The following is an 11,293-nucleotide window of genomic DNA, read 5'->3' as shown; positions in this document are numbered from 1 at the left end:
ATGACAGGGTAGACCAATAAATCCAAAATCAGATGAGTTACTTTTGCTATTGAACTAGCCTAAGTTCCAACCAAAGAAATTAGTTGGAAGTTTCAGGAGTAACATGTTATTTACTTATTTCTATAGGGTATTTAACATAACAGGGTGTAAAATTTGACCTATGAATTGCCCTTGCTTTGGATGATGCTCACAACAAAACACACCTCTGCTTAGCTTCTTCAAATATATATGGCAGGCAGTTATCCTTCCTCTTCAGTTAACTGTTAAGCCGATTGAAAATATGGCTTCTAGAGATGTTGTGCCTAAATGTAAATGAATAAGGATAATAATTAAAAAAGAAACAAACAAAAAATTAAAAGTGATTCAAGGGGAAGGAAGGAGTGTCAAATTTACTTACCATCTTGTTCATTGGGATTGAGATTGGTATTGGCTGGTTGGTCTTGGTTTAGAGTATGTGCAGTTAAAGCAGCATCAACAAGGTATTTATCAGATTGATGTTCCATTGCCACCATTGACCCTGCTTGAGATAAAAGACGCTCAATAGGGTCTGAAGGTTGAGCTCCAACAGAAAGCCAATACCTAAACAAGAAGAGGGAAATCGATGTAAATTGATAAAGATGTAAATTGATAAATACAAGTAACTTAAACTTACTTCACTCTTTCTAGTTTGAGGCTCATTCTTTGCTTGTCTTTTTTACCTGTTACATTTTTCAGAAGTGCAAGTTAAAAAAGGAATTAATTAATTTGAAAAATTGAAGAAAGAAAGAATAATGTTAACCTGTAGGATTGTAGTAACCTAAGACTTGAAGGTGTTTGCCATCTCTTGTTGTTGTGCTATCAGTAGCAATGACACGATAGAATGGGTGGTTCCTGCAACCAAGTCTCGCTAATCGAATCCTAACCACCATATTGATATTACAATTTACAACTCACTCTCAAGTCTCAATGAATTGAATTGATTCCTTTCCTGCAAAATTCATTCATTCACTAAGAACCAGGGGGAGTTGGGTTTGGAGCCCCACCCCTAGGCTTTGCACCCCACTAAAACAGATACGGAATTTAAATTTCCGTATTAATACGGAAAATAAAATTCCGTATCTGTTTTAGTATATAATGAGTGGTTGAAAATGTGACACGCATGCTTAAATATAGTACGGAATTTTAACTTCCGTATTCAATATGGAGAATACGGAACTTTAAATTCCGTATTTGATAAAGTGGGGTGCCAAGCCCCATAGGTGGGGTGTCAAACCCAACTCCCCGAACCAGGTATTGATATGCGATCTTCTCAGTGAGTGAGTGAGTGAGTAGAACTAATTAGGGAAGATGCCGTGCCGTGCCGTCGGTCTCTCTAGGTTTCTTGTTTTTTTCATTTGTCTGTCTAAATGAAAACGAAGGATGAGCCTAAAAATTACATTAATAAAATGTTTTTTCGGCGAAATTAAAAATTATAAAAAAAAATGTTATATGGAATCTTCTATCTTCTTTTTTTTTGTCAATTAATCTTCTATCTTCTATCCAGAGGATGGGAACCACTGTTCATCAAAGAAAAACCCATCAAAACCTTTTTATGGGTCGGGTCGGGCTTTCCAGAACCTATTAAATTGACCCGATACAGCTGCAAAGTAGAGCAGTAGGGGCAATCTTCTCCATTTGTGTTTGTATTCATGTAGAATTATGTGTTTCTGTTATTCTGACTTGGATTCTACTTTTTTCTTTATTGGATTGTATGTGCTTCCAGATTGACCCTAAGAAAGGGATGCAGCAAGGAGGACAACCACCTTTATCTGAGTTTTTTCTCCTCTTTCTGAAGAGGTAGGAACAAAGTGTTACTTTAATTTGATAAGCTTATGTATGTTCTACTAGAAAATAACCCGTGCGATGCACGGTGACTTTTTAATCTTAGATTAATATAAATATTATGTCATGCACAATATTCACAAAAATTCAGCCAATAATTTCAAAATTGAATTAATCGGCCATGACGGCTTACTAAAGGGGTTTCGTTGATACATTACAAAATTTTGATTTAGCTAATAATCTAATTATTGGAATAATCGGAACTATTATACAAATATACAAATTAAATAGTATTATGTATATCTATTAAATAATAGGATATACTGATGATGAAGAAAAATGAAAAAAAAGTGAGCAACTTGGAATTTTAGATTCTTTTTGTTAATTTAAATTTGAGAACCTTATAAAGCTGACACAACAGTGTAATAACTTGCTTTGTTGAAGGTTGACTTAAATCAATTAGTTGAAGAAAATGTTCACTTTAGAGTTCGGATAGTCCTATCTCTCCATATATCACTCACTGGGCACAAAGGGATGCTTGATCAAACAATTCATTTTGAGCAGTCCTAAGAAGGAAGCAAATGAAATTAAAAATAGTTTCACACAAGCATGTGTCCCAAACGACATGCATATCTTAAATGTAAAATTTGAAAGACATCAATAGCAAGTGATTAAAGGTTATCTATTTTTCTAGAAACAGAATTGAATGATTGGCCGCTACATTTTAGATTTGGTAGTTGCATAGAACTAAATAATTATTTCAAAGTAAAAGGCATCATTACACTGTGGTTCCTCACATGACTATTATTCATAGAAAGAGTTTGGTTTTGCATTAGTGATCTTCAAAAACGTAGTTTGGACAAAAGCAATAAGTTGTGTGTTCCACAGAGACTCCTAAGTGTTCCATCAACTTCAAGGTCATTTCAACATATATGGAAGAGAAATGAGTTTATCAATAATCTCAATGTTGAACATCACCAAAAGCCAAATGAACTGCCATAAGCAAAGCAGTCATGTATTGACAACTGATTAATCCAAACAGTTTCATCTGCATGTCAGCTTCTAATTCGGGGAACCCTGTCTAGTATGTAGCTGAAATATATAGAACATAAAATAGATCTATTTAGACAATCAAACCACCAATCATGATAAAAGATATTGTCCTAAGTTTCAATAGAAGAAAGTAGTGAGGTGGAGGTCGATCATTTGGATGATATTTTGATGCATCCAAGAATATATTAGTATCCTTGAATTTGACAAGTTAGTTATATGTTAAATAAAACATATGTAAACAAAAGTGCCTTTTAAGAAGAAGGGTCGAGTAATCTAGATTATAAGAGCATAGAAAGAGAATTTGTACCAATTATTAAATATGAGTAGTTCAAAGATAATGAAAAAATAAATATATAAAAGAGAAACCTTGTCATGAAAACAAACAGCTTTAAGAGGCTTAAGTTTTATTGAACTCTACAAATGACCAGCACCTTATCAGGGACATAATACACATACATAATTTCTGCATAAAATATTGGTTGACGGGAGAGACAAAGGTATAACATAAATTACTGAAAGTAAAGAGAACTATGACGGAAGTTGTGTGAGTCAACCGCTGAGGAAGCTAGGTGGGTACTCAAATATATGACTTCGAGAGGCTTTCCTTCCATCAATTATATTTGGAACCCTCACGCTAGAATTTCGGAAAAACTACCTGTGACAATGAAAGAGACGAATAATTGATAACAATCTATCCCGGCAGAACCATAATTAAAAGATGAGGCAAAAACTCAACATCATTCTCATATATAAGAATGACACCAAAATCAGAACCACATTATGTGCGCGGGTGAGTTTGTAATTTTAAAGTAACTACAAACTAAAAGTTGTTTGTGCAATCACTTTGTGGGCAATCTCTTGCATGTGGTGATAAATGTTAGAACCACAAAAAGGAAATCAACTACAATACATACCTGATTCAACGATGCAAATCCAACCAAGACAGAATTTGGAAGTGAGATACTTCAAAGCTCTGCAAATTGCTAAGAAGTTGTTAAGTGGTATGGGATAAGAGAAGAAAAAAAGAAAATGACTAAAAGATTTCAAACTTGTAAAGGAGAGATGGGAACTATTCTTACCTACTGCCAGTTGAAGCAGAAAAAAACAAAACTTGTTCGTCACTCAATTTATTGTCCATACAATCTGCCACATTTAACAGACAAAATGAAAGCAAAACGCAGGGAATTATGCAGCCTGACCAAAATGTGTTAGAACACCAGTCTCAGCCACCCATTGATAGTCAAACCATGTTGGAGCTGCCAAAAAGGAACATGATATATCAGAAAATTAAAAAATCCTACTAAACATACAATTTTCGCCAAGACAAGAATACCTATTTCTACTACTAAGACATTTGATCCATCCCAAATTCATACAAAAATCCAACTACAAAATCTCAACTACATATCAAAAGCAGAATACACTTGGTAGTTGGTATCATTAAAAGCTCATTGCAGCCCATTTCTCCCTTGTAAGGTAAATGAACAGAACATGGAGTGGGAGAGAAGAGGTGTAGTTGAAGGTAGTTCATGAGAAATATAAGACCATGAAGAAAAAAAGTAAAAAATTGTGAAAGCATGCATAATCATTAAAATAAATGTTTTCATCCAAATGCCAAAAAAATCAATAAAATTAGTTCAAAACAAAAAAAAAGCATAATTAGATGACGCCAAGATCATAAAATTATAGGGGGAAAATAAAACTTCAAAATCAGTTTCAGGATGGAAAAACTAAACAATTGGAAAGAGAAAACACACAAAGAAAAGTATGAAGGATCTCTTGGAAGTTGGAACACATTGATGGTGATTTTCGAGGACCATAAAATAAGGTTTTGATACTTAAAGAGAGTTTAAACCAAATAAGTGCGAGTGATAGATGCTTCTCTTTGTTGAGGACCCAAAATATTTAAGGGAGCATGTCTTAGATTAAACAGAGTATAATAACCATAACTTGATATTATTTAATGTTTTTTAAGTATGCGTAATAGAAAAATGAAAAAACTGTTACCTTGGGTGTATGAGCTTTGGATACCCTTGAATTTTATCCAATGTCTATTATGGCGAACCAACACCAATGCCATGAAGAGCCAACTACAAAATCTCAACTACATGTCAAATGCAAATGTGCAACACGATGTAATAATATATCATTATGATGGTAATATAATTTCAGAAAGGAACTTAAATAGTAGGAGACTTATTGGCAACATGAAATAAGTGTGAAATAGTTTCCAAAACTATTGAAACTACTGAGATTCAAGTAGTGTGTCAAGTAACATTATGAAAATGAATAATTATTTCATGAAAACGAAAATGAACACAATAGTGCTCCACATTAAAAAAAAAGCATACTACAATCATAAGATTACTGTTAAGTTTTGAAGTAGAACTAAAATTATGTCATGGCAGAGCCTTGCTGTTACAATTGCAAATACAGTACTTATAAATTAAATACATGTAGTCTTCATAAAAATTGATATTGGTCAGAATTCATAGGTATTTAAGACCATTAGTAGTCGAAAGAGTAAAAATATTTAGGATCTAGTGGATCACTTTGTCATAATTAGTTAGTCACCATTGCATCCTATTTAGCAGAATATAGGGTAAAGTGTCAAAGAAGTCAGAAATGAAACAGAACTCTTGCGACATCCCCATCATACATAGCAGCAAAATTACAAAAGCCCCACAAGCAAGAAGAGATGAAAGCATCAGGGAACAAACATGGAATGATTCAATAACTTTTGTTTGTCACTCACTACACAAGCGAGAAGAAACAATTTAGACCAAATTACAATATGCACACATAACCCGAATAATAAACTGTCTCATCAAAAGGGTCAAAACTAAAATTGGATTCTTACGACAAACACCACCTTATCATATAATCAATATAAAGCAACAAAGTCATATCTAATTATAATTAAAATAAGTACTCAATAGCTGAATATTGTCATAACTTACTTTTTTAGCCATGCCTATGGCACCATGGTTCATGCAGTGTCTTGTAAAATCAGCGCAAACAAACACATTACCTGGTAATCTCATTCCCAAACAGTTAGAAAGTAACTTAAATATCTACTATATAAACTAATCAATGAATAACACCCTTGAGATTGAATGACAGTAAAACATATTGAATGATTGGCCGCTACATTTTAGATTTGGTAGTTGCATAGAACTAAATAATTATTTCAAAGTAAGAGGCATCATTACACTGTGGTTCCTCACATGACTATTATTCATAGAAAGAGTTTGGTTTTGCATTAGTGATCTTCAAAAACGTAGTTTGGACAAAAGCAATAAGTTGTGTGTTCCACAGAGACTCCTAAGTAATTAAAGGTTATCTATTTTTCTAGAAACATATTGAATGATTGGCCGCTACATTTTAGATTTGGTAGTTGCATAGAACTAAATAATTATTTCAAAGTAAAAGGCATCATTACACTGTGGTTCCTCACATGAATATTATTCATAGAAAGAGTTTGGTTTTGCATTAGTGATCTTCAAAAACGTAGTTTGGACAAAAGCAATAAGTTGTGTGTTCCACAGAGACTCCTAAGTGCTCCATCAACTTCAAGGTCATTTCAACATATATGGAAGAGAAATGAGTTTATCAATAATCTCAATGTTGACATCACCAAAAGCCAAATGAACTGCCATAAGCAAAGCAGTCATGTGTTGACAACTGATTAATCCAAACAGTTTCATCTGCATGTCAGCTTCTAATTCGGGGAACCCTGTCTAGTATGTAGCTGAAATATATAGAACATAAAATAGATCTATTTAGACAATCAAACCACCAATCATGATAAAAGATATTGTCCCAAGTTTCAATAGAAGAAAGTAGTGAGGTGGAGGTCGATCATTTGGATGATATTTTGATGCATCCAAGAATATATTAGTATCCTTGAATTTGACAAGTTAGTTATATGTTAAATAAAACATATGTAAACAAAAGTGCCTTTTAAGAAGAAGGGTCGAGTAATCTAGATTATAAGAGCATAGAAAGAGAATTTGTACCAATTATTAAATATGAGTAGTTCAAAGATAATGAAAAAATAAATATATAAAAGAGAAACCTTGTCATGAAAACAAACAGCTTTAAGAGGCTTAAGTTTTATTGAACTCTACAAATGACCAGCACCTTATCAGGGACATAATACACATACATAATTTCTGCATAAAATATTGGTTGACGGGAGAGACAAAGGTATAACATAAATTACTGAAAGTAAAGAGAACTATGACGGAAGCTGTGTGAGTCAACCGCTGAGGAAGCTAGGTGGGTACTCAAATATATGACTTCGAGAGGCTTTCCTTCCATCAATTATATTTGGAACCCTCACGCTAGAATTTCGGAAAAACTACCTGTGACAATGAAAGAGACGAATAATTGATAACAATCTATCCCGGCAGAACCATAATTAAAAGATGAGGCAAAAACTCAACATCATTCTCATATATAAGAATGACACCAAAATCAGAACCACATTATGTGCGCGGGTGAGTTTGTAATTTTAAAGTAACTACAAACTAAAAGTTGTTTGTGCAATCACTTTGTGGGCAATCTCTTGCATGTGGTGATAAATGTTAGAACCACAAAAAGGAAATCAACTACAATACATACCTGATTCAACGATGCAAATCCAACCAAGACAGAATTTGGAAGTGAGATACTTCAAAGCTCTGCAAATTGCTAAGAAGTTGTTAAGTGGTATGGGATAAGAGAAGAAAAAAAGAAAATGACTAAAAGATTTCAAACTTGTAAAGGAGAGATGGGAACTATTCTTACCTACTGCCAGTTGAAGCAGAAAAAAACAAAACTTGTTCGTCACTCAATTTATTGTCCATACAATCTGCCACATTTAACAGACAAAATGAAAGCAAAACGCAGGGAATTATGCAGCCTGACCAAAATGTGTTAGAACACCAGTCTCAGCCACCCATTGATAGTCAAACCATGTTGGAGCTGCCAAAAAGGAACATGATATATCAGAAAATTAAAAAATCCTACTAAACATACAATTTTCGCCAAGACAAGAATACCTATTTCTACTACTAAGACATTTGATCCATCCCAAATTCATACAAAAATCCAACTACAAAATCTCAACTACATATCAAAAGCAGAATACACTTGGTAGTTGGTATCATTAAAAGCTCATTGCAGCCCATTTCTCCCTTGTAAGGTAAATGAACAGAACATGGAGTGGGAGAGAAGAGGTGTAGTTGAAGGTAGTTCATGAGAAATATAAGACCATGAAGAAAAAAAGTAAAAAATTGTGAAAGCATGCATAATCATTAAAATAAATGTTTTCATCCAAATGCCAAAAAAATCAATAAAATTAGTTCAAAACAAAAAAAAAGCATAATTAGATGACGCCAAGATCATAAAATTATAGGGGGAAAATAAAACTTCAAAATCAGTTTCAGGATGGAAAAACTAAACAATTGGAAAGAGAAAACACACAAAGAAAAGTATGAAGGATCTCTTGGAAGTTGGAACACATTGATGGTGATTTTCGAGGACCATAAAATAAGGTTTTGATACTTAAAGAGAGTTTAAACCAAATAAGTGCGAGTGATAGATGCTTCTCTTTGTTGAGGACCCAAAATATTTAAGGGAGCATGTCTTAGATTAAACAGAGTATAATAACCATAACTTGATATTATTTAATGTTTTTTAAGTATGCGTAATAGAAAAATGAAAAAACTGTTACCTTGGGTGTATGAGCTTTGGATACCCTTGAATTTTATCCAATGTCTATTATGGCGAACCAACACCAATGCCATGAAGAGCCAACTACAAAATCTCAACTACATGTCAAATGCAAATGTGCAACACGATGTAATAATATATCATTATGATGGTAATATAATTTCAGAAAGGAACTTAAATAGTAGGAGACTTATTGGCAACATGAAATAAGTGTGAAATAGTTTCCAAAACTATTGAAACTACTGAGATTCAAGTAGTGTGTCAAGTAACATTATGAAAATGAATAATTATTTCATGAAAACGAAAATGAACACAATAGTGCTCCACATTAAAAAAAAAGCATACTACAATCATAAGATTACTGTTAAGTTTTGAAGTAGAACTAAAATTATGTCATGGCAGAGCCTTGCTGTTACAATTGCAAATACAGTACTTATAAATTAAATACATGTAGTCTTCATAAAAATTGATATTGGTCAGAATTCATAGGTATTTAAGACCATTAGTAGTCGAAAGAGTAAAAATATTTTGGATCTAGTGGATCACTTTGTCATAATTAGTTAGTCACCATTGCATCCTATTTAGCAGAATATAGGGTAAAGTGTCAAAGAAGTCAGAAATGAAACAGAACTCTTGCGACATCCCCATCATACATAGCAGCAAAATTACAAAAGCCCCACAAGCAAGAAGAGATGAAAGCATCAGGGAACAAACATGGAATGATTCAATAACTTTTGTTTGTCACTCACTACACAAGCGAGAAGAAACAATTTAGACCAAATTACAATATGCACACATAACCCGGATAATAAACTGTCTCATCAAAAGGGTCAAAACTAAAATTGGATTCTTACGACAAACACCACCTTATCATATAATCAATATAAAGCAACAAAGTCATATCTAATTATAATTAAAATAAGTACTCAATAGCTGAATATTGTCATAACTTACTTTTTTAGCCATGCCTATGGCACCATGGTTCATGCAGTGTCTTGTAAAATCAGCGCAAACAAACACATTACCTGGTAATCTCATTCCCAAACAGTTAGAAAGTAACTTAAATATCTACTATATAAACTAATCAATGAATAACACCCTTGAGATTGAATGACAGTAAAACATATTGAATGATTGGCCGCTACATTTTAGATTTGGTAGTTGCATAGAACTAAATAATTATTTCAAAGTAAGAGGCATCATTACACTGTGGTTCCTCACATGACTATTATTCATAGAAAGAGTTTGGTTTTGCATTAGTGATCTTCAAAAACGTAGTTTGGACAAAAGCAATAAGTTGTGTGTTCCACAGAGACTCCTAAGTAATTAAAGGTTATCTATTTTTCTAGAAACATATTGAATGATTGGCCGCTACATTTTAGATTTGGTAGTTGCATAGAACTAAATAATTATTTCAAAGTAAAAGGCATCATTACACTGTGGTTCCTCACATGAATATTATTCATAGAAAGAGTTTGGTTTTGCATTAGTGATCTTCAAAAACGTAGTTTGGACAAAAGCAATAAGTTGTGTGTTCCACAGAGACTCCTAAGTGCTCCATCAACTTCAAGGTCATTTCAACATATATGGAAGAGAAATGAGTTTATCAATAATCTCAATGTTGACATCACCAAAAGCCAAATGAACTGCCATAAGCAAAGCAGTCATGTGTTGACAACTGATTAATCCAAACAGTTTCATCTGCATGTCAGCTTCTAATTCGGGGAACCCTGTCTAGTATGTAGCTGAAATATATAGAACATAAAATAGATCTATTTAGACAATCAAACCACCAATCATGATAAAAGATATTGTCCCAAGTTTCAATAGAAGAAAGTAGTGAGGTGGAGGTCGATCATTTGGATGATATTTTGATGCATCCAAGAATATATTAGTATCCTTGAATTTGACAAGTTAGTTATATGTTAAATAAAACATATGTAAACAAAAGTGCCTTTTAAGAAGAAGGGTCGAGTAATCTAGATTATAAGAGCATAGAAAGAGAATTTGTACCAATTATTAAATATGAGTAGTTCAAAGATAATGAAAAAATAAATATATAAAAGAGAAACCTTGTCATGAAAACAAACAGCTTTAAGAGGCTTAAGTTTTATTGAACTCTACAAATGACCAGCACCTTATCAGGGACATAATACACATACATAATTTCTGCATAAAATATTGGTTGACGGGAGAGACAAAGGTATAACATAAATTACTGAAAGTAAAGAGAACTATGACGGAAGCTGTGTGAGTCAACCGCTGAGGAAGCTAGGTGGGTACTCAAATATATGACTTCGAGAGGCTTTCCTTCCATCAATTATATTTGGAACCCTCACGCTAGAATTTCGGAAAAACTACCTGTGACAATGAAAGAGACGAATAATTGATAACAATCTATCCCGGCAGAACCATAATTAAAAGATGAGGCAAAAACTCAACATCATTCTCATATATAAGAATGACACCAAAATCAGAACCACATTATGTGCGCGGGTGAGTTTGTAATTTTAAAGTAACTACAAACTAAAAGTTGTTTGTGCAATCACTTTGTGGGCAATCTCTTGCATGTGGTGATAAATGTTAGAACCACAAAAAGGAAATCAACTACAATACATACCTGATTCAACGATGCAAATCCAACCAAGACAGAATTTGGAAGTGAGATACTTCAAAGCTCTGCAAATTGCTAAGAAGTTGTTAAGTGGTATGGGATAAGAGA

At 33.3% G+C, this 11,293-nt stretch overlaps 1 protein-coding gene across 1 annotated transcript; it reads right to left on the bottom strand.

Annotated features, from left to right (window-relative positions):
* Nucleotides 1-252: 252 nt before the first annotated feature.
* Nucleotides 253-908, bottom strand: LOC130719030 (30S ribosomal protein S16-1, chloroplastic-like). Its single transcript, XM_057569683.1, has 4 exons — nucleotides 779-908; nucleotides 653-698; nucleotides 398-579; nucleotides 253-302 (listed from the first exon to the last, which is right to left on the bottom strand). The coding sequence occupies exons 1-4, from the start codon at nucleotides 906-908 to the stop codon at nucleotides 253-255; spliced, it is 408 nt and encodes a 135-aa protein (XP_057425666.1).
* Nucleotides 909-11,293: the final 10,385 nt, after the last annotated feature.

Source organism: Lotus japonicus, chromosome 5 (assembly GCF_012489685.1).
Source record: "Lotus japonicus ecotype B-129 chromosome 5, LjGifu_v1.2".
Classification (NCBI taxonomy): Eukaryota; Viridiplantae; Streptophyta; class Magnoliopsida; order Fabales; family Fabaceae; genus Lotus; species Lotus japonicus.
Note: the sequence above shows the minus strand (reverse complement) of the source record. Positions and strands in the feature narration are given on the sequence as shown.

Excerpts from the sequence above, each read along its gene's own strand:
- LOC130719030 (XM_057569683.1), bottom strand. The coding sequence starts at position 908 with ATGGTGGTTAGGATTCGATTAGCGAGACTTGGTTGCAGGAACCACCCA. Across the intron at positions 580-652 it reads CTCAAACTAGAAAGAGTGAA|GTATTGGCTTTCTGTTGGAG; the intron begins GTAAGTTTAAGT and ends CTTCTTGTTTAG. Across the intron at positions 303-397 it reads CAATCCCAATGAACAAGATG|GCACAACATCTCTAGAAGCC; the intron begins GTAAGTAAATTT and ends ATTTACATTTAG.